The sequence below is a fragment of the Sinohyriopsis cumingii genome, chromosome 15, assembly GCF_028554795.1.
Source record: "Sinohyriopsis cumingii isolate HCF-2022 chromosome 15, ASM2855479v2, whole genome shotgun sequence".
NCBI lineage: Eukaryota > Metazoa > Mollusca > Bivalvia > Unionida > Unionidae > Sinohyriopsis > Sinohyriopsis cumingii.
This window is the reverse complement of record NC_142975.1, coordinates 140,223,333-140,251,288: the sequence shown is the minus strand read 5'-3', so window position 1 is coordinate 140,251,288 and position 27,956 is coordinate 140,223,333. Positions and strand designations below refer to the sequence as shown.

The 27,956-nt window shown below is 38.3% G+C and overlaps 1 protein-coding gene across 1 annotated transcript in view; it reads left to right on the top strand.

Annotated features, from left to right (window-relative positions):
* The first annotated feature begins 12,109 nt into the window (after window positions 1-12,109).
* LOC149782913 (gigaxonin-like) overlaps window positions 12,110-27,956 on the top strand; it is a 34,737-nt gene continuing 18,890 nt past the window's right edge. Inside the window, exons 1-3 of the mRNA XM_089934469.1 lie at window positions 12,110-12,317; window positions 19,979-20,317; window positions 21,313-21,672. Of these exons, the coding sequence (XP_089790595.1) occupies window positions 12,118-12,317; window positions 19,979-20,317; window positions 21,313-21,672 (899 nt within the window). The 5' untranslated portion in view covers window positions 12,110-12,117. The remainder of the gene's footprint in view (window positions 12,318-19,978; window positions 20,318-21,312; window positions 21,673-27,956) is intronic.

Here is a 27,956-nt window from a genome sequence, read left to right as displayed (position 1 = left end):
TGTCCAAAAAGAAACGATTGCAACTCTTTCAACAGAAAGATGTAGACGAAACAGCTCAGCCGAATCTGAAAGACTTTAAGACCTTGATGAAAACGTCCACCACCACTAATACCTCAAGTGACCAAGACAGAAAAAAGGAGACGATGCAGAGTTTCAAACTCCACCAGAATAAAATACACAAGTTAACAACACCACCAGAGAAAGTACGCAAGTTAACAACACCACCTACATCCAGAACTGGATGGATTAAAAAGATGATGGTCACCCTTTGATCCACAGAAGAGAAAAGCAAGGTGAAGACAGAAGTGAAAAAAGAACCGATTACCCATGTTCAGACATCTTCCTCCTCGACACGCAAGCGTTACAAGCCAAGAAAATACCACACGAAAACAAAAACAGTAGCATCAGTGAAGAGTGGGTGACCTATTAAAAAATGGAAAAGGCGTTAGCTGGCATTTTCTATGATCCATCCCATCCTGCAAAGATTGTGCCAAGAAGGGATTCGACGAACGTCAAAAGAAAATTGCTGGAAGTCGAAGCTTAGAACTGATGGACCGCTTGAATTTGGACATGTGGTCACAAGAAAAGTATATGCTGAACGGTGTGGATGTTCGCCTGAGATTCAGTCGTAGCAGTACCACTTTCCAATTGATGGCTGGTGCTGTCGATTACAAAACCTACATCGAGGAAGCCAGACTCTACGTGCGAAACGTGGTAGTGTTACCTAAAGTAGGAAACGACACCAGTCACACTTTTAGCAGAACGACCGCCATGTATTCGATACGACGCGTAAAAGTGCAAACCTTCACTTTTGACACTGGACTCCAATCAAAGTTTGAAGATCATCTGTTCCAAAAACAGTTACCCAAGCGATTAATCATTGGTATCGTGAGCAATGAAGCCTTCAACGGAGCCCACAATCAAAAATCCCTTCGAGTTTTAGCACTACGACGTGTCCAAGATGGAAGTCAGTCACGATGGCAAGATTTTGTGTACCAGACCCTTCGAACCTGAATTTAGTGTCAAGATGAATTACTTGAGGTCGTACTTATCCCTGTACGAAGCCACCTGACAGTTAGGAACCAACACCATTCACCGCATTACGTACGAAGATTATACAGGAAGCTACGCTTTGGGGGTTTTTGATTTCACTCTAGACCAAGGCAGCGACGAGGGACATTTCCACCGTATACAGTCCGGCCAGATTCGTGTGGAACTTAGCTTGCTACCTGAGACTGTGAACATCATCCTGCATGCCGAATTCAATAATACCATAGAAATGAACAGTTTCAGAGAAGTCATTCTAGACTATTAGAAACTATGGAAGCCTGTAATCCCTCTTTGAATGTTGGAGAATCTATGGAAATGGGAGGATACCGTGGATGTAGAACCCCAAGACAAAGATGAAAAGGACATAGTCATTAAGTCCAGATGGCCAGAAGAAGAACAACATTTAGTCTCCTGTTTTGCCATACACTTGGCAGAAAAAGTCACGGAACTCATCACGAAAGATTGCTATGGATGTCAAAACCATCATCCCAGTCAAATTTAACACGATAAATGCCTATTGCTTAGTCAAGAAGAAAAATTGGACGAGTATCTGGACGAAGCTTGGAGTCTTATCTCACAAGAAGCCGTGTTACATCGGTGGTATAAAGACTTGCGTGATCAATCCTCTCCTCCATTGATCTAGAGATCCATCACAACGAAGCTTTCTTGGCTCAGAGTCCGGAGACTAAGCGAAGAAACGGTTACTTGTGAGACATTTTCAAACAAAAAGTCATGATTGAATTATCTATGAGAAAGAAAAAAAAAACAAGAACAACACAAAAATGGATACCTGGGAACTTTATTACCTTTTGAACCACAGTTCGTACACTGCTTCTTGGAAACCTATCGCGTGTGCTAAAGACGAACTACCTCATCGCAAACCTCAAGACCATCAGGCTTATGTCATCAGCACGGACACACTGCCATCTCACCTCTATCTGCGTGGGTTCGAGTCTCGGATTCAGCCGATGTGGGTATGTGAGAAAGCTTGCCAGTAGCTTCTCGTGGGTCGATGGTTCTTTCCGGGGTTTTCCCGGCTTCTTCCTCCACCATTAATACTGGCCGTCATGTATCGTGTGCTGAAAATGGCGGAAAACCCTACAACAACAACAAATCAACACGGACGACAGTCATCTCCCAGGAACCCACTGGGTAGCCGTCTACTTTCCCCGTGATGGTTGTGTGGAGTGTTTTGATTCGTACGGATTGCCACCTTTGGAAGACGACATCGAGTTTATGAGAAGAAATGCCCAGACGACACGATTCAATAATGTGAAATCACAGGACACATATTCCATGGTATGCGGACAATATTGTGTGTACTTTCTTCATCAACGTAGTTTTGGATATTCTGTAGAACATTTAGTGACTTATTGTAATCGTCACTCTTCCAGAAACAATGACAAAGTAGATCGATGGTTTTGTCACCTTTCTGGCTATCATTTGTCTTTAGCTAGGAAACGTAGTGTACATCAATGGCCCAATGATTTCCATCAGTGGAAATCTAGATTATCTTCACAACGTTGTCAACCTTGTCAATAAAGGTTTGTTATTTAAAGCATGTTTGTTTGTTTGAAGAATTTTTTTTGGATCTTAGTTGTTTGAATAAACAATGTGTTTTGAAAAAAAAATGTGTCTGTCGTTTGTTTTCCTTTTTATCATCATACATGCTCTTTGACTTCTCTCTATCCCTCACCCTCGAAGCAAACAATCTTAGTGTTCCGACTCTAAACATTGTAGGGATGTTTTCTATCGCGTCCGCGCTTGAACCATATAAATCGATGCAATCTCCAGTCTGACCAGTCTCTACAGGGCATTAATTATGGCCAAGCTGGATTATGGATGACAGTTTTACGGCTCAGCCAAGCCATCACTCCTCAAACGCTTCGACATAACCCAAGCCAAAGCGTTGCGTATATGCACAGGTACACTTGAAACACCTCCAAAGAAGAACTTCAGATCCTTACAGGCGAAACATCGTTAACATTGTGAAGAGAAAAATTAACACTAAGATATCCAGCCAGAATCTTATTACACAACCCCAGCCATCCGACAAGGGATATCATTATCAAATATAACTTCCCATTTAGCCAGAGACGCGTCCCCTATCCACCATCCGGAAAAAAAATCCATACACTATGTAAAGAATTACAAATCGACTGTCTTCATGCAGAACCCACACGATACCCAGACCCCACACCATCGACAAGCAAAAAGTCCAGTATAAACACCTTAGCAACAACTTTCGGCTCCAAAGAAGACCAACCATTAGAAATAAGATCAAAGATCCTGACTATACTGGACAATTCTTATAAGGAATTACTCAAAATATACACAGACGGATCAAAATCAAACAACCCAGACAGAACTGCTGCAGCACTTACTATCCCGGAATTGAATAAGGAAATAAGAAGCAGAATCCCGGATAATTTTTCAGTATATATACAGCAGAATTTTGGGCCATATTTGAGGCTTTGAAGATAGCATACCAACAAAATTTCCGGAAAAATTTAATAATCGGTGCGTCATTTAGCGTACTAAAAATCTTGGAAACTGGCAACTCAAAGGGACGTGAAAACCTCCTAAAAGAAACAAGCTTGATGTTTAACGATATGAAAAAACATTACCAAATTGTAGAATTCATGTGGGTCCCGTCCCATATCAACATTCCAGGCAATGACAGGGCCGACTTAGCAGCAAAGAACCAACTTAACGAACCAAAACCGACCCAAATCGATTATAGCGTCCCAGAATTATACAGCATGACATTAAAAAGAATAGCCTCTAAATGGCAAACCGAATGGGACACATGCCCCAAAGGGTGCACGCTGTACTCGATTCATAAAAGAGTGAGTTGCAAGAACAAAGCACCGTCAACAAACAACAAACATCATCATCATCATCATGACTCATTACCTAGTGTGGTCGTTGAGGCACTGTGCTGCTGAACATCTGACCAGTTCCTTCCACTTTTCTCGATCATGTGCCAATGCCTGTGTCTCCGCAAAACTTTTCCTGGTCCATTCTGTGATGTTGTCAGTCCACTTTTTTCTCTGTCTACCTCTCCTTCTGCCACCTTGGACGCTGCCCTGCAGGACTGTTGTGGATAGACTGTTGGCTCTAGTGACATGGCCATACCATTTCAGCTTTCTCTTTTTGACGGTGGTGAGGAGGTCCTCATATTGGCCTACTTCGCGCCTGATGGTGTTATGCACTTCTTCATTTGTGATATGGTCCATGTAAGAGATGCCAAGGATGGTTCTGTAGCATCTCATTTCAAGTGACTATTCTTCGTTGTAATTCTGCTGTCAGGGTCCATGCCTCACATGAGTACAAAAAGACTGAGATGACTAGAGCTCGCAATAGTCTGATTTTAGTTTTCAGACAGATCTTCTTGTCTCTCCAGATGGGTCTTAGCTTTGACATAGCTGCCATTATTTGTGCTGCTCTTGACAAAATTTCTGCTCTTGATCCCTCTTCAATGATTATGGAACCAAGATATTTGAACTGGCTCACTGTTTCCAGTTCATGTCCCCTGACTTTAATCTTGGCTGAGATTTGTTTCCCACTATTTGTTATCAGTTTTGTCTTCTCAGCGCTTATCTCCATGTCAAATCTGGAAGATGTTTCATCCAGGTTCTTCACTAAGGTGGCTAGCTCGTCTTCACTGCCTGCCAGCCCATCAATGTCGTCTGCAAAGCGGAGGTTGGTGATGTTACGCCCTCCAATGCTGACTGTCCCACAGTGGTTTTCCAGGGCTTCGCTCATGATGCGCTCTAAGTAGCTGTTGAAAAGCGTGGGTGACAGGAGACAGCCTTGACGCACTCCCACTGTTGTCTGGAACCAGTCCCCCACAGCACCTTGGGCAATTACTGCACTGGTAGCCTTGGCGTACAGCTGCTTGATGGTATTGGTTAACTTTTGACCCATGTTATACTTCTTCATTGTGGCCCACAATGCCTCATGTCACACTCTGTCAAAGGCCTTCTTGAAATCTATGAACACATGATAGATGTCTTGTTGGTGTTGCGAGTACTTTTCGCATAGAACCCTGAGATTGAATATTTGTTCTGTTGTGCTACGTCCACTCCGGAACCCGGCCTGTTCTTCAGCGATTATTTCTTCTGCTTGTGGTTTCAGTCTGTTCAAGATGATCTTCAGCATTACCTTACTAGCATGGCTGATCAAACTGATAGTTCTGTAATTTTGGCACAGCTGGAGATTGCCTTTTTTGGGAAGTGTTATAATCAGTGACTGGGTCCATTGTGTTGGCCATTCACCTGTCTGCCAGATCTTGTTGCAGATTTCTGTTAGTAGCACTTTCACTTATTCTCCCCCATTCTTGATAAGTTCAGCTGGGATGCTGTCTACTCCAGCTGCCTTCCCATTCTTCAGTGCTCTTATTGCTGACTCCACCTCTTCTTTGAGAATGGGGAAGTCATCATCATTTGAGGAGTTTGGAACTTCAAGCACCTCTGGGTCTGGGCAGTGGCAGATGCTTTATCTGCTCGGGAAATGGACGCACCTGCCCATCCACGAGTCTCCTGCTGCCTTGCAGGTCGGCTTTGGTTAGCCAAAGGCTAAGGGAGTAAACCCTAAAAGAAAATCCGGAGTGGAGACCCTAAGGCAGCTGGACGATGTAGTACATCCCCTTCTGGCAACTCCTTGGTCTGGAGAGGGATGGGCTCCGCCAGACAACTTTTGCCCAAGACACACTGATAATGCTGGACAAATCTGAAATATCATCAACGGATCATAAACGAAATCAAAACAGGAAGAAAAAAAAAACTACTTGCAGGTAGATTGGTTAATATGTTCTGGTTAATAGAGAAAATGTAGCAAAATGTCCCAATTGTATTAATGACGAAGATCTCCAGCACGTATTCAACATATGTCCGAGATATAGAGAGCCAAGGAAAAAAGAAAATTGGCTCTCCATATACTTACCCCTAATTACTGTACCAAAATAGCTATAACCCCAACACTAATAAGACCATATTATTCTTCCTCAGGGAGATTGATAAAACTGGAAAGATCTAACCCTGCCTCTCATATTTAGACCGGTTTGACATTTCATTTCGTTAAATGACTACCCCTATATCTGCCCTATACACCTGCAAAGTATCCATCTTCAATAACCTCAACACCCAACTGCCAGTTTCAATTATTTAAACGGGTGGGGAAGTGGATGCGGAGGTAGTATACGGTTTACCGCCCACGTGGGGGGTGTACCACGAAACGCAGGCTGATGCTGCACCTGCACCCATCACCCACTATGAAACCGTGGGTGGATAGGGAGTGTGAATCGTTAAGCAATGGAATGGAGCGACAGACAGAAAAGTAAGTTAATTCCCAAACCCCTCATTTACAAAAATAGCTGGTCGTGAAGCCACCGGACGCCCCTGGTATGACTGGGTGGGGAATTAGGTGCGTGGGTAGTATACGGTTTACCGCCCATTTAGGCGTGTCTATCGCCAAACACGGGCTGATGCTGCACCTGCACGTATCACCCATCATAGCACCCTGGGTAGTCCGGAAATGGTGATTGGTAGCCAATTTGTCCTCAACACGTACACTAACAATCTCTACCTGCTCTCTCTCTCTTTCCATCTAAGGCATGATGGATCATTTAAATATAAGAATCAAAACTGGCCTATAAACTTAGACATTAAAAGGTGGCTTAAATCCCGGCCATCAGGACCCGCTCAACAATGCGACAAAGATTTGACCAACAACTTGTTAAATTTAATGTAAGTACCTCAAAATTAGATATGTAAGCCCAAAGCCATCAGGACCAGCTACATAATGTGGCAACTAAAATTATATAATTAAGAAGTATGTCCCCAACATTTAGAACTATAAGGTGGCTAAAACCCAGCCATCAGGCACAAGGCAGAAAAATTTATAACTAGAGTATAGACCCAAAAATATTAACTGACTAAATAAATCCCCCTAAAATAGACTAGGAAGATCCATTATGTCACCTTTATCCTACACACAGCACAAATAATGATTTTTCAAATTATAATTACGACAAGACGACACCATTTAACATTCGGAAAATGGGAACAAAAAACTGATCCCCGATGTATGGCGTACTCCCACTCAATCCGACACTCACTTGCCACTGCCTGACATGTATCATATAAGTGTGTGCGTGTGGGCCATTCCCACTCACCACGAGTCCCGTGAGAGATCAATGTCTCGAAAATCGGACTAATCAAATAGCACTTTTTAAGTACTTTAATGCGTTGGGGGACGCGGATCCATATCGTCCCCTGGAAAAAATCAAACAGCCCCAAACGGGGCATTAATCAGTCGTGCATGCCCGTATGGGCAAATACAACTATAATTGAAGCGACCGACCGACCAGTCTGACCATCCATTGTTGACTCATCCTCCTATGAAGATGTGTTCAAGATTAGCCAAGCTGAACGAAGCTTACGTGAATTTACATCGTGTCCGGTACCCAAACCTGAAGAGACAGATAATGTCAGAATGTTGAAAGTGACCGAAAACATGATATAAGAGAGGAAATCAAGAAAGAGAAATAAGAATGGTCGGAGAAGTACAGACTTCAGAAGCAGAGAGAGAGAGAGCAGAGGGAACAGCATCAACAGCAGCAGGAATCACGGGTTTCGTCAACTGTCGTATAGACACAAAATAGTTCTCCTTCTCTTTCCGAAGAAGCAGATCTAATCCTGTGGGAAACCATGTCGCCAGACGGGGACGCAATCTTAGACGATAAAAGATTGCTATACTCCCGTCCACCAAAACCAGCCCTTTTCAGGGCTACCCCAGTACTCTAGAAAAGACATACAAGTTCAATTGCCAATTGTATGTTAGTAAGTTAAAAAATAGAATTGTGTCTATAAGCAATTCTTTTCTTTGTTTTATATTTTTAAAAATAGAAGTGTGTCTATAAGCACTTCGTTTCTGTGGCTTGTCAAAAAATAGTATGTATGTGTTTGGGTTTGTAATTAGTAAAAAGTGAGTAAGTGTTTATTTTAGGTCCGCGCGTTCCATGTTTGTTTTGGGTGATGATATGGGTCTTGTACGTTTTTGGTATCGGGGGATGTTTTCCTTCACGTCAGTGCTTGACAAATATAAAAGGGAGTACTCGTCAGTCTGGCTACCCAGCTGAAAGAAGATGAGCAGTTCACCAAGCTTCTGGAACTTCAGATGCATCTGGAATATTCCAGGCACCTCCTGCACGAGTTGGCCGTGGAGGCGATTGCAGAAAGTGCAAGAATAGAAGAAGAAGAAGAGGAAAAGAAGAAGGAATGGAAAAGTACGATCCTGCCTCAGCTCATACTTAGACCTCTGTGTGAGGTCAAACCTGTGGTGAGGACACCTCAACAGTCAGCACCACCACAATAACAACAACAACGTCAACAACAACTACAGTCACTACTACCAGTACCAATATCAAGAATCACTGTCCCCCAGACAGAAAACTGGGAGGAGGAGCTGCAGAGGCAGCGGGATCCACGACAAGGACAGTATCCCCGGGTGTGGCATAGAACAAGAATACAGAGAAAACAAATCTTCAGAATCCCAGAAACTGAATATTGGGTTTCTGAAGCCACTCAAGAGGTCTCTGCGATCCCAACCAAAACTATGAATTGGGAGCAGGACTGGAGTCGTCGTTGTATATCTGGTGCCATACCTAGAAGATGCCATCATTAACCTGATATATCTGAAGTTCAACAACAACAAAAACAGCCCTTCTCAGGATTACCCAGATCTCTTGAAAAGAGACTATATTCAAATTGCCAATTGCTGTATATGTGGACTGGTGTGATTATAAAGACTGACTCTTTTTTCTGATTTAATTATATATGTATGTATGTATGTATGTATGTATGTATGTATGTATGTATGTATGTATGTATGTATGTATGTATGGATAGATAGATAGATAGATAGATAGATAGATAGATATGTGTGTGTTTGTGTGTGTGTATGAGCTAGGGTACGTTTGTGTGGATAGTATGGATAGTAGTGTGGTTTTTTCCCTTTCTTTCTTTGTGGATAGTAAAGTGTGTGTTTGTATGAGTTGGCGTACGTTTGTGTAGATAGTAGATATTTTGGTGTTTTCCTCTTCCCCTATGTGGATAGTAGATTTTGGGTTTGTGTATAGTATATAATAGGTTTTTCTTCTTCTTCAGCGTGTGGATAGTATATTTTGAGGTATGTATGAATTCACGTACGTTTGTGTGGATAATAGATATTTTGGTGTTTTTCTTCTTCCCGTGTGTGGATAGTAGATTTTGGGTCTGTGGATAGTATATAATAGCTTTTTATTCTTCTTCCGTGTGTGGATAGTATATTTTGGGCTTTGTATGAGTTCAGGTACGCTTGTGTGGATAGTAGATGATATGTGAAGTGAATGTCAGGGATGTTTTTCTTCACGTCAGTGCTTGACACATATAAAGTCAACGGTAAGTCATTCGCGCCATTCTACAAGGAATACTCAAAGAAGATGACTTCAAATCAGATTGACGTCATGAAGATAGGCTATAGACGATCTTGTGATGGTGGAGGAATTCATCATGAAATTGGAGTATGGTGTCTATACCATTCACAGAGCCAAGATGGAGACAAACAATGTAAAGAAGACGAAGGAAAGATTGAAACAGCTGCTGAAAAAAGTAAATGAGGACAAGGAGGACGAAGAAGACAAAAAAAGATGAGAGAGTGGAGTGAAAAAATAGAAAAAGAAGAAGAGAACGAAAAAAGAAAAAAATGGAAGGAGCAGGAGGAGAAACAGGAGGAGAAAGAAGAGAGTAAAAAAGAAGAAGATTATGGGAGAGAAAATAAAATGTTGGTGTAGAAAAAAGAAGAGATTAGAAGACAAACAAGAAGAAACCCAAAGGCCCTTTTCAGGGCCACTCATATGCCTCAAAAATATAATTGTTCTCTTTGCCATATACGTATTTCATATTCATCAGTCTATGTCTATGTGTTGTATGTGTTATATATGGCTATGTCCCGCCAGCCCCGTTCCCGCCAAGTGTTCTTGGTTTTTTCCCGCTCTTTGTTCCCATAGAGGTCAGCTCCTTGCCACATTGTTGCCAATGCTCAGCACCGTGACGTCACCTCACCTGTTCCATTCCTGTTGTCCCTATACAAACCGAATATTTTGTCCCTATACAGGCCCAGTATTCCTATGTTAAATTTCCGTTGTCCCCAATTGTGTACACGATCTTTTTGAGTGAGATTTCTATTGTCCCTAAACAGCCCCCATTACCTACTATAGGATTTGATCCAGAAATATTATGTACATATCGTCAAAAGAACCCTTCAGCCGACTGTAGCTCAACAGTCGCGAGAAATACCAGTAAGTGTATAAACTGTACACCCATGCTTGCAGACACAACTGACTGCGGGTTTTAACGAATAGGCGATATCATCCCCTGAATCGCCAGTCAATATCATCACATGTGTGGTTTATAGGCCTAGTAGAAGAATATACTCGCGCTACGAGTGAGAAAAAAGGAATAAGTCATAAGACACAGAAGGCGTTAACCATGATCCGCAATAGAAATCTAAAACCCTTACATCACATTACTCGGGTAAATGAGAGGAAAGGTTGAGTTTATAATCGTTTCGATTGAACTGCATCGTTTTGGTTATTGTAAACCGAGAACACGTTTATAAATTTTGGTAAATGTTCCATCCTTAAATCTAAATCATTTTGAGGTCGCGAAGTAACGACTATGATATGAAATTTAGCGTTGTTTATGCTAATAACTAGTTTGCAACAAGGCGGAAAATATATCATCGAATGAAATTACATTTCAGTTATTTTTTAAAAATGCAAAAAAGATAAAACAATTTCCCTCCCCATCAGCCAAACCCCACTGCTAAATAATGATGACACCTTACGCTGTCTATCTTTTAAGATTCGAAATAATTTGTTACTAGTCTGACTATACATCCCCGTTTGTTTGTACCCCCTACAGATTTCAATATCGAAAACGTTTAATGTGATAAAAATTGAACAGAACTAAGTCAACTGAATCCTTGATTTATAATTTCTAACGTGACTTTGACCAGAATGGACTAATACTGGCAGTACCTGCACCTTTCATGCTTAACGGACTTTCCATACTAACGGCGCTATATTGCGTACATTATGGGCTAGTTTATTTCCATCAGACAACATAATTAAGTAGTTCATCCTATTCGGTAACTGCCGGATAATTCCGTAAATTAGCATTACGGTGAGAGTTTGGAATTATATCCCTTTGCACACATGAACATAGAAATTAAACCGCTTGATAAATCCACTTCAAAGGTAAATTTGTTGTTGTCATTCTTTTCCTTTGGTTGATTCGACATTGTCCGTATCGGAAGCAGACGACATATTAATGTACATCTGTAATCACGCACACACCACTTTGCTGTAAATGGACTTGTCCAGGAACTGGAAATGGATCTTGGGCACGTACATCTATTATATTGAAAACTTTCGTTAAGCGTGAAACGCGCAGACGACCACGGTCTTAAGGACACTCTACTCGCAGTCAAGTTAGAAATTGTAAATCAATGAATGAATTGACTAAGTTACTTGCACTTTTTATCACATTAAATTTTGCTATTGTTTTTTTTCTTTCTCGATCGATCGAGGGATCATACAGTGTAATCTGTTTTTTTTAAAAAATTCTTTTTTCTTCTTTCTCTCTATTTTATCATTGGTATTCAAATCAATGTTCTATATTCATATAATATGTGTAATTCATGCACATGGATTGTAACTGCAGTTAAATTGTTGTTTCTTGTCTTTTGTTTAATGATTATATGAGGTCTTTGAAGTTATTAATTGCTTTAGTTCATTCATTAATTCTCAGTAAATTGATATATTGAAGGCTGATTTTTCAAAAAAAATTCTTATGGAATTCGATATGTTTGAAAAAATGACTATAATTTTCCAGATCCATGCATCTGTTAATAGTAGTACATTTTCGTTTTGCGTTAAATTTTTCCAGATTTTATCACAACTGTTCCGTTCCCACCTCTATTGCCTATTACAGGTTTTAGCCTTAGACGGGGGTGAGGATAATGGCTGCTGAAAGCCGGGCTTCGGCCGTTGGTGATGGCAGACATGTTAAATTCTCGAACGATAGACATGCTAGAAAGATACTAGCAGCCTTAAATGAGAGCAGAAAGTGCACACATTTGTGTGATGGTGTTGTTGTCATTGGAGACTCTCGCATTCTGCTACAGAAAAACGTGCTAGCTGCGGCAAGTCACTATTTCAGGTAAGTGTGCTATTTATAAAAATCCTATTGACCTAGTGACCAAGATTTATTAGGCTTTATGCCCCTTTGTGAAGAGTGCATTTACCCTAATTGTAGCTTAGTCTAGCCTTGACAACAACGTAAAAAAATGTCGAGCGGAAATCAAACAATATTATTTATAGATTATAATAAGTGCATTCCGATGAAATTAAAGAATATCCATAATTTTTACACTACCTTTTTATGGGAAATTCGCTCAGTCAGAAAATGTGTTACTAGGTCAAATAACAGAGGTCGTCTCCGTTAGCCAGTAGGCTACAACACACTCTTTTCTTTTTAGATTTTTTTGTGTGATTTATAATGAACAAAACCTAGACAGCTTTATTGATGGGCTACTGTAATGATTTTTGTCATAGCTCAGTTCCCATTTTTTTTTTTTACTATACCAATTTGCTAGGATACTTATAACAAAAAAAATAAGGGTATAGACAGGCCAGCTATTGTCATATCATTTATAAAAATGCCAGAGGACAGAAACTGCACAGGACAACGAAGATATGTTGAATAAACAATTTACATGTTTTTACAATTAAATAATAAGAGGAGTTTGAAACACCACTGCTACCAGTTCTTAACCTTAAAAATCATCCATCTAAAGTACAGTAGGATATCATTGTAGTCATGTTGGTGCCATTAGTGATCTTAAATGATATACTAATTCTTCTAAATGTGATGCTATTTTTACCAAAGTGTCTTCCTGCTTGATTGTCGAGTCATTACAAAACTTAAAGACAAAAATTATTGATTGTTATAAATTTGAACAGTGGCAGACTGGCACCAAATTAAGTCAAGGAAAGGGAACATCATGTCTGATCATTACTAGTGCAGGGGTTAGTACTAATCCTACAATGTAATACATATCACATGTTGGTTTTGTTTTAGTGCTATGCCTTACTATTCAAATAATGGCCTAGTATAGCGTGTTTCGATGTCGTTGACATCGGAACGTGTAGTCAGAGTTTCAGGAATATCTCACACAGTTAGCAGCATATATTGACAATCTTCCAATAATTTTTGTGTAGTTAATTAACTTACTGTGCTATCTTTATCCTGGCGGAATGAAAATATGACACTAGCAAATGGACGCCTTTTCATGTTCCGTTGACATACATTTGAATTTGTTGCAATGTGACAGTAGTCGATGTATGCCAAAGTATGTTTAAGTAGGTTCATGTGGCGGATATGTTTCTTAAATAAAACGAAACGTTGCTTTACAGTTCCAATAGGCATGATATATTTTTATTTGTTTTGTTTAAGAATAATATTTCAACTTAACCCGATTTCAGCATTCCCGGCTTTCATCTCTTACCAGTTAACTGAAACATAGGCCAACAAAACTTTAAAATAGGTCCATTTTTTTGGTGAGAATTTGAATTTATTAGGGAAAAGACATCAGAGTAAGTAAAATTTGACTAAAACATTATGATTTTACTTTGTGGAAAGGTGCCATTATTTTAATTGCCAGTTGTGTCAGATATTCCTGAAAATTTTACTTTTGCTACAATGTTAGTCAATGTCAAAACACACTACACAGTGCTGTTAGTTAGGCAGTAAGATCCTAACACCCAAAACATAAATATCAGTGACATGGTCTTACGTGTAGGACTAGGGTTAGTACTAATATTAATACCCCTACTCCATGTATGGGGTTCTAACATGAGCCTATACATGTCAATTGAGCAGCCATGTGTAATTCACACCCTTCAATAAAAAAAATTTGAACATGTTCCCTACATATATTGAAAGAAATTAAATAGTCCTCTTATTTAATACCACAAATGTTGCATATTATTTTAGAAATATGGGGGCCCCGAGTGGCCAAGTGGTCTAAAGTGCTCTCCGTTACGGATTGCTGCCATCTCACCTCTGTCTGCATGGGTTCGAGTTTTTGATTCGGCCTATGTTGGTATATGAGAAAGCTTGCCACTAGCTTCTCGTGGGTATGTGGTTCTTTCTGTTGTTTTCCGGGTTCTTCCTCCACCATTAATACTGGCTGCCACTTATAGCCTATAGTGTGCTGAAAATGGCATTAAACCCCACAACAACAATTTTACAAATATGTGTAAAGTATCGTCTATCTTCTCTATCCGATATTTTCATTTAGATCATTGTCCATATTAGTTCAACTGATAACTGCTTGGTTTCAGCCTCATTTTTCCATGTGCCAAGGGTCAGAGGAAACTCGGACTAGGACATCATTGCCTTATTTTTAAACATAAACAGATTGTAGTAAATATGGAATGCATTGAATAACATACTGTAAAATACCCATATATGGCACATTGAGTCTTATTTGGAAAATGAATTACAGTGAAAATCTCGTGTTATCTGTTATGGTGGACAATATATGGTTAGTGTAAATATGCCAATATAATTTATGTGATATAATCTTAATAACTTTATTGTTAGCCAAACCTCTTGAAAAACAAAGATTTACGTGGATAATAGATTTTAACTACAATCATCTTGTTCTTTTTGACAATAGTTTTATTTACTTCATTGACCGGTACACTTTTCATGACCTCTGATGTAATTGTTAAGAACCTGGACACAGGCACTCAAGTCAGTGTCATACCTGCCTTAACTTTATGTGTCATGTGAGAAATATGATGCTTAACTCCCAAACCCCCCTGACACTTTTGTTCTAAAAGAAAACACTGTAATCTTAGTTAAAAAAAGGGAAAGAGTTGGGTTTTTTTTACCATCACTATATATGTCCCTTGCAATTGGGCTGTATTAACGTGATTGGCTGAGATCATGGGTGCCTCTGCTACTGACTGGCATTAGAGTGAGGAAATTATGATAAAAGTTTCTTTTAAAGCAGCCATGTGCAGATATATAAATGCAGTAATAATTAAAATACCTCCAACATACATAATTAGCTATCATAATCTTTGAATCCAGTGATGAGAGCAAAATAATTTGAAATTTTTTGGCTATTTTTATATTGCCATTTTGTTACATCATAATCATTACTTTCTTTGAAGCAGCTGTATGTAATTTTAGCAAAGCTATGAGCAGTAAAATACATCATTATGAAATTATCAATTAAAGACAAAATAACATATAACCAAAGGCCACAAAAACATCCAGGGGCCCCGAGTGGCCGAGTGGTCTAAAGCGCTCTGCATTATGAATCACCGCCATCTCACCTCTGTCTGCGTGGGTTCAAGTCTAGGATTAGGTCAATGTGGGTATGTGAGAAAGCTTGCCGGTAGCTTCTTGTGCATCAGTGGTTCTTCCTGGGGTTTTCCCGGGTTCTTCCTCAACCATTAATACTGGCCGCCATGCATAGCAACAACAACAACAAAACATACCTTTAAAATTTTGCAAACTTTAGGACCCAGAAATATTAGTCATGCCTATAACTCATTGTGTCCACTGAACATTGTACTGTTTATTGCCATGTATAATTACAACAAATGAAGAAATTAATATCCCACATATAATAAAATCTTTTTATTGCATAGCTGGAGCCTGTAATTAAGGTCTTTATTTTGCAACTGTGAGTTGTAATTTCAAGGTCCTGAATTTTGTGTCTGCAACATTATATGCAGAATCCATTGCTTCACATGGGGATCTTTATTATGGCATTCAGATAGTTCTCTAAACATCACGACTGTGGCACATGAAACTACCTTATGTCATTAGAACATGCAATGATATTGCCATCTGACTACAAGCACTTGCGCATTGCTTGTGTACACAGAGTTCCGAATTTGTTATATGCAGAACCAAATGTGACTATAATCATGGAAGCGCAATTTCGTTCAGGTAGCAGAAGTTTCAACTGAATTTAATGTAGTTAAATTAGATCATTGGTTGTAGTAATTTTAATGTTAAATTTGATGTTTCTGAAGAAAAGGTGTTCTTTCACTGTAGACTGATGTAGGCTTGTTTGAATCTGTAAAAATGGTGGTTACATTGCCGGATGTTTTTCTTGACCAGCATACCATATTGCTATGTTTGCATTACCAGAGCTGCATTTAACTTTGGATTTAGTAATGGTTTTTGTGCTTGTACTTGATGCATCAAAATTTTTCCATGTGCAGCGAGTGCTTTGCTGCTTTGACTATGTCTTCTGTACTATCATTTTTGGTAATGCTGATAACTAAGGACACAAAAATTCAGTGTCTCTGTTATCTCTTGTTATATGCTGAACCATAAGAGAAAAATACATATTAAATCAAAGAAAACATGTAATTTTCTCTTGGGTTATTTACAGTCTTGGTAGCAAGAGGCAGTTTTCATATACCCCACCTTCTTTTCCGAGAGGAATGGTGGGGGTGGGGGAGACAGCCCTAGGGATTTAAAGCAGCTCTTGTTGCACATCCCTGTCCCACATGTTCCCACTGGTGATTGCTTAAACCTGTATTTTTTAGGTTTGGTCCTTTACATCCTGAGGAAGGGGTGCCAACTCCAGTTTTTTTAACTATCTCCTTTATCTTGGACCCCTATCTTTCTCAACCAATCCAACCTGGTGAACCTGAGGGAGGAAGTACGCACCCTTTTACAGAAAGGGTCAGTCAAGAGGGTTCTGAGTAATCAGTTAGCTTTTTTCCAGTATCTTCCTGGTTACCAAGAGAATTGGAAAGTTTTACATTATAATCAACATCTTTCATTCAAACTGATTTCTTCTGGAAAAACCTTTCAAGATGGAGACTACCTCTTCAGTCCAGACTGTTCTTTGCCCATCTAATTGGGCAGTCTCCATCAACCTTTAGGATGCCTATCTACACATCCCTATATTTCTTCTTCACCATAAATATTTCCAGTTTTGCTCTGACTAGGAAGTTTTTAAATTCTGAGTCCTACCATTGGGAATTTCTTCCACACCCCAAGTTTTCACCTGAGGTATGGGAATACATGTAGTAGCAAATTATCACCCATCACTGGGAATAGCAGTTCTTCAGTACTGAATAATTATTGGCTGATTCACAGTCTGCATCTGACTTTTAAGTTTTGAAATCTGTTGAGAACCCTGTATGTGTCTAAAAATACTGTCATGTGAAATGAACTACTTTTGATTGTAAACACACAATGTATGCTCATGTAGCAGTTTGTGGATAAACTAAACAAGCTGTTTTGGTCCATTTGAAAGCAGAGATGATGATGTTGATGAGTTCGCTGGGTCACAAAAGAAACCAAGCAAACAAATGAGCAATGTCCACAACAAACATGAGACACCCAGTATTGAAAATACCATTCTGATCATTGAAACAGTTATGTCAGAGAAATGTTCATAACTTTTCGCAATTCAAACAGTTCAGACTGTGATCCATGCTCTCTATCATCTATTTGAAAGTAGAGATAATAACGTTAAAAATGTGGATGAATTCACCAAGTCACAAAAGACACTTTCAGCCAAGCAAAGAAATCAGCATGGTATTTTCAGTGTCCACAACAAACATGAGACATGCAGTGTTGAAAATACCATTCTGATCATTGAAACAGTTATTAAGGAGAAATGTTCATAATGATTCACAAATCAGATGGTTAAGACTATGACCCATGGTCTCAGGGGTCAAAGAAAAGGCATATTAAGGCTCAGGGGTCAAAGAAAAGGCATATTAAGGCTCAGGGGTCAAAGAAAAGGCATATTAAGGCTCAGGGGTCAAAGAAAATAGCATAGGAAGGCATATTAAGGCTAAGGGATATCCCATCTATCTCAGAGACATCACATTTTACAAGTTTGTCAAAACACTAAATTTGAAGAAGAAAAAATGCAACTGAAGAAGGCAGGTTTTGGTAGAAAACCAAGAGCCTCAGAGCCAATAAGCCAAGATAATGAAGTCCATATTTCCAGTGGCAAAATAGACTGTCACACCACAGCTGATTTGCGATTTTCTCCATTTAACTTTGATACAGTGTTTGGATTTATAGTAGTGATACAAGTCATACATGTCATGTAAATAGTTGGGGTCCCACCAACAAAAAGTATGCAAGCGGCAGGGCATAAATGTGTCTTTTGCTGGTAATAACAATGGCAGTAAATATACTTACCTTTTTTGCATCTTGAATTTCCTCTGAATGTACTTTTGTAGTTATTTCTGTGAATCCGAACTACATGGGTTCAAAATATTGATCCACTTCATGAAATTGTACTCTAATGTAGACTACATTTCCAACTGAAATCTCATTCTACTTACTGCACTCAAGAATGAAATGAGATATTCCCTTGCAAACAAGACTTAGTCCTGCATCCTACTGAGAATTTCATTTAAAAGAATTCATGTTTTTCCCACATGATTCCAAACAATCAATGACAGAACAGAAACATATGTGCAGCTGCTTCAAGGCCAGTCCCTCCAATCACATGTACATCATCTGGAATTCATCCAGCTGATAAACCCAGTTTGTCACAAGTTGAAAAGCAGAATTTAGATGGCTTAGCAGAAAAAGAAAATCCATCCATTCCAGACCAACTCAGAAAAGTTGATTGAAAGTGTATTCATTCACAATATGACTCAAAATTTAAATTTTTAGTGGACCAGAACAAGAATTATTCTTTAAACAATGATTGAACAAGCAACTAAGTTCAAAGGTCACTGGGCATTGCTGTGTGCACATTAATATTTTTAATGCTCAGTGATGAACCTTTGCTTGTATATTTACTTTGGAATCCAGCATAAATTCAGTTACTTTGTTTCTTGTAGTGTGTGTGTTCTGTTTATTATTCAGCCTTAAGTAGAAAAACAAAATAAGTATAAACAGGTTACTACATTTGGTTGGAAATATATGAACTCATTTTCAGAGGAATACTGCATTCCAAAAGTCATGCAGTATTGCTCATAAAAAAATTCTTCATATTTTCCCATACAAAAGCAGTACCTATAATTACAAAGAACCAGAAGCATTTTGATGTAAATGTTATAAATGCAACCATGTTTATAATCATAGCCTTTAGCTCTAGAATTTAACATAAATTCTTTTATTTCCAGAACTAGTAGATTGACAAATTTACCAGTCATACTGAATCTTCACTAGTCCTTCTATAAATGCATTAAAGGTGCTAAAATAACTTTATGTCAAATATTTTTCTTATTTACATGTATAACATTAGTCATTGCTAAGAGCAATGTAATGGATTGAGGACAAAACATTTCAAAATAAAGATCTTATTCTGACAGACTAACCCAGACATTTTTTAAATCAAGGAACCAAAAACGTATATAATTTTAAACAACTTTTATTTCCACCCCACAGATGAAATACATGAATTTGCTTTCACAGCTAATGCATGTCAGTTACCCAGGTGAACAATATTAGGTCCTCTTTGACTTTTTGTACTGAAATGGAATCCTTTGGCTGTATATTTTTACCATGAGGTTATAAAAAGACCCAACCCTGGTTGGAAGGAAAAGATAATAAATGAACATGAATAAAGACATTTCATATTCAAAAATGGAAAAGTTAAATGAACCATATAGTCTACTCTGATACAGTCTTATTGTTGTGCTTTTGAATGTAATTATTTTGTACATACTATATATTGGACTCTCTCTTTTCTAACTTGGGCCCCAAGATTTCCTACTAGAACTTAAATTTATGGAGATCAAGGGTCCTGGTTTCTAAATACCAGAGCTCTCTGACATTAGTTTTTAAATACTCTTTACTTGCAGGCTGCTTTTTAACTATGAAGAGCCAGGTTCCCCCATTGTTCAGTCATCTTCTGTCTCCTGCCAACTTGACCTGACACACCTCAGCATCAGTACAGAGACCTTTGAAACTATCCTCGACTACATCTACACTTCAGATATCACGCTGAGTGATGACAACATTCAGGATATACTGCAGGCAGCGGATATTCTGCTGTTGACTGACTTGAAAAATATGTGTTGCGAGTACCTGGAACAGTGTGTCACTCCACATAACTGTCTTGGAATTCTGGAGTTTGCATCCAGATTTACCTGTCCCTGGGTGCAACTGAAAATGTCTCAGTATCTGGACAAATACTTCAGGTAAGTAGAAGTTACAGGTCCTTAGATTTGTCAGTAATAGTCTTTTAACTGAAAACCTTAATATACTAATGTTGCATTACAAGAGCAATATAGGATTTAAACAATAGTGAAAAGATTATCAACATCTGATTTTCAAATAAAAGACTACTTCCCGTCTTTTTGAATTAGTGTCAAAACATTACAGTTTTTATATATATTGCTGACAGTTATTTACTTTTTTTACTGCTCTAAATTTTGGCATGACCAGTTAGAAAATATTCTAATGTTATAGGTGTATTAAAAAGATTTTGTTATTAATATATGCTTCATAAATATTTTGACTGAAACAAAAATACACTTGACTATAAAGAATTAATGTTGTATGCCAGTATCTTAAGATTAACACTGAAGTATGAAGGACTTGATCGTATATTTATAACCCATTACATAAAAGTTTAACACTGAAGTATGAAGGACTTAATTGTATATTTAAAACCCATTACATAAAAGTTTAACACTGAAGTATGAAGGACTTAATTGTATATTTATAACCCATTACATAAAAGTTTAACACTGAAGTATGAAGGACTTAATTGTATATTTATAACCCATTACATAAAAGATTAACACTGATATATGCAGGACTTAATTGTATATTTATAACCCATTACACACTGAAGTATGAAGGACTTAATTGTATATTTATAACCCATTACATAAAAGTTTCTTCCCCCAGAGTTTTGGAAACAAAGAATTTGTTCAGAAAATCAGTTTTTTTTATATTGATAAATTGATATTGAAGAAAAACTTGATCAAAATTAGAGTGTGTTTCATTTCAGTAACACTGCAAGGACTAACTGAGGAATATGATTTGTAGAAATCATGTAGACAATTGCACAGTTGCACAAAGATTAGCAGGGAGGACAGAACACCTCAGTAAAAACGCCAAGTTGTTGATTGGCTGTAATGCAAGAGCCCATTGAGGTAAAGAAATAATTATGGCTTATATATTTCAGAGAGATATCCTATTCTGAAGAATTTCTTCGCCTACCAGACACATCATTAAAAGAAATTTTGTCCCGAGACACACTGTCAGTCCAACAAGAGGACGAAATACTAGACAGCATCATACGTTGGTATCGATTTGATGCAGCAAAGCGCCAGTCCCAACTTGAGGAAGTTGTGGCTCACTGCCTGCGACCAAGTCATATTTCCAGTGCCCACTTAGAAAGATTGGAGGCAGGAGATGCCAGCTCAAACAAGCTTAAAGGAGTCATTCATTTTGTGAAGGAATCTCGCAAAACTATGGCAGAATTTCGCTGTCGAGGAACTACAAATGTCATATTTATTTGTGGTGGAGAAGGCAGAATTAGTAGGTTAGTGTGTTCATATTTTACATTCTAATATTGTAAAGGGAAACTACTGTGAATAAGATAATACGTGTGTATTACAGCATTAACAGATATACTGTGGCATAATACATTTGCAAACCAGATCTATTATGGTCGTTCTGCTCGACAGGTTTATGTGAACAGTACAGATCTTGATCTGCTTGAATATTAGACAGGTACAGATCTTATTACTAGGGTCAAGTAAACCTTTTTTTTTATTATGTGCTCCGACTATGTGACTGGTGGTTAAGGCTTTTTGATTGCTGACTTGCCTGACTGGATGAGTGGTTGTTAGGAGTTTTTGACCCCTGATTCAATAATATATATTGGGAATACAGTATCAGTATTTATTGTAATGACATGCCTGTATCACAAAAGATATAATAACTTTACAATAATTATTTAATTTTACAAATTTACTGACACTTGAAATTGGATTGTAAGACTAATTGACTAGTCCAGCTTTATTAATTATCGTTTGTCTGTCTGTGAGCATAAGTTTGTTATTGCTACTCTGTAGTGAAAATGGTGCCACTTTAACATCAACCAAGATGGAAAATCATTTCATCAATGGGTTTTCACCAGAAGACTTTATTGATGTATAGATGGCCCCAGATTAAATTTGTACGAATCAGGCATCCAGTATGGTTACATTGGTAGTCATCTTGAAAATGTTATCACTACTTATCCTTGATGGAAAATCATATCAGTATGAGGCTTTGACCTGATGACTTGTTATGGTGGTAAGTTGGCCCTTAATGAAAATAATACTGGTCAGTCCTCCAATTTGGCCACATTTGTAGGCATCTTGAAAAAATCTTATCACTACTGCTTGAGCATTGATGGTCATGTTGACATTGGGCTTTCACCATTAGCCATCTTATCTAATATCTGGCCCCAAGTGTAAATGGTACCAATTTATCACATATGGCTGCAAGGAATGCCACCTTAAAATTCTTGCTTTTGCTATTCATTCTGAGTGGATGGTCATACTCATAAGGGGTTTTCACAAAAGTAGTCTAATGATTTTTAGTTGGTACTAATCTTACATCCAATATGGCTGCAACAACTGCTCTTTTATAATCATATTGCTGAAGAATATCAGATATAGTTTCATTATTCAACAGTTAGAAGAAATGGTCTGATCCGGATTTCGTAGAAATTATTTTCAGACAGTAGAACATTAGTCCCATTTAGTGATTCTTCTTTTTTATTGTGTCTTTAATTTCTTTCTTCATGTTTTGGCTGTTTAGCTGTACTGGTGGTCATAGACCAGAAAAGCTTACAGGATTGTCCATTTTCTATCATTCTACACTACTTAGAGGCATTTCCATGTAACTTGCCACACACATTCATCCCATGATCTTGTTTGTCCTAAATGAAAATGATGCTGCTTGAACATCCAATATGGCCACTGGTGGCTACTCCTTCTGAATGGAAAGTCATATTGACATTAGGTTTTCATCAAAAGAACTAATAAGATGTCTAGTTGGTCCAAAATGAAAATGGTGCTGATCTGACATCCAGTATGGCTGCCACAACAGCCGTGTTGAAAATCTTGTTTTCACTACTCCTTCTGAATGAAAAGTCATATCAACATGGGGTTTTCACAAATGCTGTCAGGGAAGATTCTTCTTCATTAATTATGGCCACCTTGTGGTCCCCATTTTCACTGGTATCCCAAGAATTGTTATTTTGAAATATCCTAATTGAAAGTAAGTTTGCCAGAGCATGTAATTTATTCTATTAAAATCCTTAACATGTGTTACTAGATCAGTACCACAATTTTGCCTTTCTCCAGCACATTACCTAATCACATTAACATTAGGAATTACTTCTGCTTCCCCTTATATCCAGCCCTCTCATAGACTCGAAAAAATCTATCTATACTTGTTTAGACAAAGAGGATTAACTTTAACAGATTATCTCCCCTTACCTATTGGCATTACATTTACCAGATATCATCAGTTTTAAATTTTGATGCAAACTGTCGATAGGCCTCAGAGAATGATTGGATTTTTATCCTTTAATGTTAGCCATCAATAGTCTTTCAAATGGCACAGTAAATCAAACAATCATACTGTGTTATGTATACTACAATTTTGTCTATATTTTGTGTGATTTGGTTACTACTTCATATTCCACAGATTTACATTGGGAACTCCATATTTTGGTTACCTAGTACTGCAGTACAGCTGTTTATTGTTCATAGATTCGCCTATTTTCATATATCATTTTTTTCTGAGATATTTATAATATAGTTATAATATTATCATTATATTTTTCATTACTATTTTGTTCCATCCTTGTTAAGCTGATCAGTATTAAATATAAAAATGCAGGCATTTTAAGGTGGAGGAAGACAGTCATGAATCCTGTCATGCCTGCACTAAATTTTCATTGTCCAAGACCTGTGAGGTATGCTCTTTTTGGATAGAAGATGCATGGTCCAGTGTTTATAGAAAACGGCTTAGGTACAAGGAAAAAAAGGGCTTGATCCAAATCTATTAAGTTTTATATTTTAAGTTTACACCATCCACCTGACTCATTATATAGTTTAGCAGGGATATAGGAATGCCCACCTACACATTAAATTGATTTGTACAGGGAAAATTGTGCAGACAGATTGCAAGAAAGATCTTGAATACAGGGTGATTAATATGATCCATAATTCTTTGTCAAAGAAGAAAGTCAACAAGCAAATACAACGAAGTTGCATTATACAAATCTAGGCAACCCAGAGGGTAAAAGCCCAGCTCCTCGCCCAGACATGGTTTGAGTTGTGATGGGTGTGTTTTATGATTTTGCCATCTGATTCAGCCAACAGGGATGTTGACCAACCACCCAGCTATCTGGCATACACACTGACAGTAATAATTTATTTGCAGTCCTGGCAGTTGACAGAACTGTCAGCCTGTTTGGACACAGTAGATATGGTATAGGTTCAGTTGTCAAACATTATTTTTCCTTACCATCTGCAGTGATGTCTTATGCTGACATTGTTGACTGCATATCCATCTGTTCTTCCAGGGCTAATCAGCCAACTGTGCCAGGCCCTCATATTGGTGTACAAACAGTCTAGAATGCCCCAAATCCACCTTTCATATCCTTCCAGTATAGAAGATTTTTGGTAATGCTTGATGTTGAGATGGCCATATGGTATGACATATCGTGGGACATACCCACAAAAGGAGGAGGACCCTCATGTTGCCGATCATTCCAGCTTAGAGTATCCTGAAAATTCTTATCATACCATGGAAAGAACTGAATCCAGTTTCAAAACAGCAATAGACAATATTATTTGTGTTTACCCTCTACGGAATGTCCCCCACACATCCAATTACAAATACAACTTTCAAGCTAAGGCATCGGTTGATAAGGACGAAGATGACGTACATCCACCCTTAGAATTTTATCCCAGTCTTTGAAGATTGTGGAATTAGCTGGTTGCTTATCAGAGAAAATCATTGATCATGGTAATAACAAAGCCTTTTCTTTAGTGAGTCAACTTCTTGCCATCTTAACTCTATATTGGTACAAGTTGTACAGTAATACCTATCGTATGAATGTGCTTTTTTGCTGCTGTAAAGCATTGTTCTCATTATATACAAGGTGGACATACAAGTTTTCAATGCCATGTCAAAAACTTGTACAGAATGTGGTTTATATTTCCTCTCTCTTGGGTTTGGCCTCTCACATGGTTTAATGTTTGGCAGAGAAAGCCAAAAGAATGATCACACTTTTGGATGCTTTCAGTTGAATCTCCAGTCATTATTGGGGCAAAACTTGTAGGGACTGTGGTTTCTATTTCCTCTCTGTTGGATTGGCCTCTCTTAACAGATTACCAATTGGCAGAGAAGGCAAAGAATAATCACACTTTGGATGCAGTCAGTTGAATCTCCCGAGTCATTAATGGGGCAGCCCATCATGCTGTGACTAATGCCCTAACAGCCTCCTCTAACCTAGATCTAATAAAAAGTGATACACTATTGCACTCTGCATCACTCAAACCACACCATGTAATGACTTTGCACTCTCTTCCTTTCAGGTCCCCCTCGTGTTTGGGGACATATAAAGGAAATTAGAAAACAGGCACCACATGAGTTATCTCTACAGTTGTCAGTACAAAATCTGTTCTTGGCTCATCCTTGTCAGAAGAAGCCTGATACAGAATGAAAGGTATGAGAAATATGATAAAAGTTGGACATTACAGCATTATAGAGGCAGAGTGAGCAATATGAGATTGTCTAATCTTTCCTCTCACAGACAGGCAGGGATTGGAGAGAGAAAAGTTTTTCTCCTCTGCCATCCCCAGCAACCATCAAGTGGATGCCAGGCTCCTTCTGTTCCAAAGCTCATGGATCACTTTATTCTCTCATGACCAGTGGTTGATACATTTGGTTTTGGAGGAGCTCTGCATCTTGTCATCTAGATGGCCTGCCACTTAAATAATATATACTGGAAAATGGTGCATTTTTTGTGATAGGTGTTGTGAGGATGACACCAGATCATATCACTGTCAGCTTCCATTCCAGAGGTGGCTAACTTATTTCTTTTTCTCTTTATCTAATACTGGTTACCTTTTAAGGAATATCGCTTCATGATTTCTTACACACTGAGACATGGATGTCATGCATTAGTTTGGTTCTATTTATCATATGGAGGTTTCTCTTATTAGCAGATACAGGTGGAGGGTTAGGGACTGATACATCAAGATGGCATATAATGCAGAGGTGATCTGATGCAAGGTCATGGGATACCAGGGAGGACTGTAGAATGTTATCATCAGGTCTATGAAGAATCCAGTCTAAAATGTGTATGGGTGGGTTGGTTAACTGACTGTTTGAGGTTGAACACATTAATGGAATCTAGGAGTTTTGATGTGTTTAGGTTTCCGGGACAGTCAAAAAGAAAGTTGAAATCTCCAAGAATAATCAGGTTGCCACCTATCAAATTTCCATAGTCCAGGAGATTCGGAAACTGCTCCAAAAAGAGAGAGTCAGCCAGCTTGTTTTTTCTACTAGGAGGAGGGCGGTATAGACAGAAAAAAATGGAATGACCTTTGCTTCAGTGTGAATGTGGTTTGGACTAGTTCAAACGATGTGTGGTTGAAATTGAATGTTGTGGTGTTGTGAAGACGTTTGATCATGGAGTTCTTTGTGATGACAGCAATTCCACCTCCGCAAGAGTTACGGGGGAACGACTTGATGGAGTAACCAGTGGGTATTAGATCTGCACACTTGGGCTCATCGCCTGATGTTTTTAGCCATGTTTCTATCAGGAAAAATACATCAATATTCTGGTCGTTGATAAAATTTATAATTTATATGCGCTTTTCCGGTGGTCCTACTGACTGGGCATTGAATAATGCAATACGCAGAAGTATCTCTTGGATAGTTGACACAAAGGTTGATGAATTAATAGGGATTTGAATTTGATTATCTAAATTAACAGTCTAATTTTTTTTCATTATCTCATTATCACTCTTAAAAATCTTGTTATCACTACTTCTACATAGATGGTCATATCAGCATCAGCTTTTCACAAAGAGACTTCTTATGATGTCTGGTTGGTCTTAACACATTAACCCCTGGAGGTTTTTGTTGTTTTCGCCTGAAATTCGAGAAGGAAACATTTTGAAAGCTATTTCTAAATGCAACCGAAAACACCAAACCTAAGGTGATCTTTCAATAACATACTGCCTATTTGTGTTATAAACATCGTTTTTCACTGGCTGTTTGGCTCGCGCATGAGCAGAACAGTAAAAGTTTGATTTGTGATTTTTTTATTTTTTTGCTAAACGGACCCATTATTTTTGTATCGAGACCACTCTTTATTCCAAATGCCCATCTTATCCAGTTTTTTTGAAAAGGTTCATCTGTTTGCAGTTCATACTGGTTTGCCTTAGATCTGAGACCAAAAAGTCTAAAATCCGGACACAAAATCGGATCCCGACCATGGGCCAATTTTGGTAGAAAAAAAAATTGATTCCAAAAATTGAGGTTTCTCCCTCTGTATTTTGTAGTCAACTTGAAATTTCAGATTATTTGGTATCATTGTAGAGCTACATCTGTCTACCTTTCTATAATACCACCCACTTTAGTGTATCATGCATGACCATGACGCTACAGAGCTCGGCAGTAGGCTACTACCTCCTGCCACATTAACTCGTCGCTAGGGGTTAATGTGTTAAATCAAAATTGTGCCAATCTGACATTCAGTATGGCACCATGACAGCCATCTTGAAAATCTTCTTGTTGCTAAGCTGC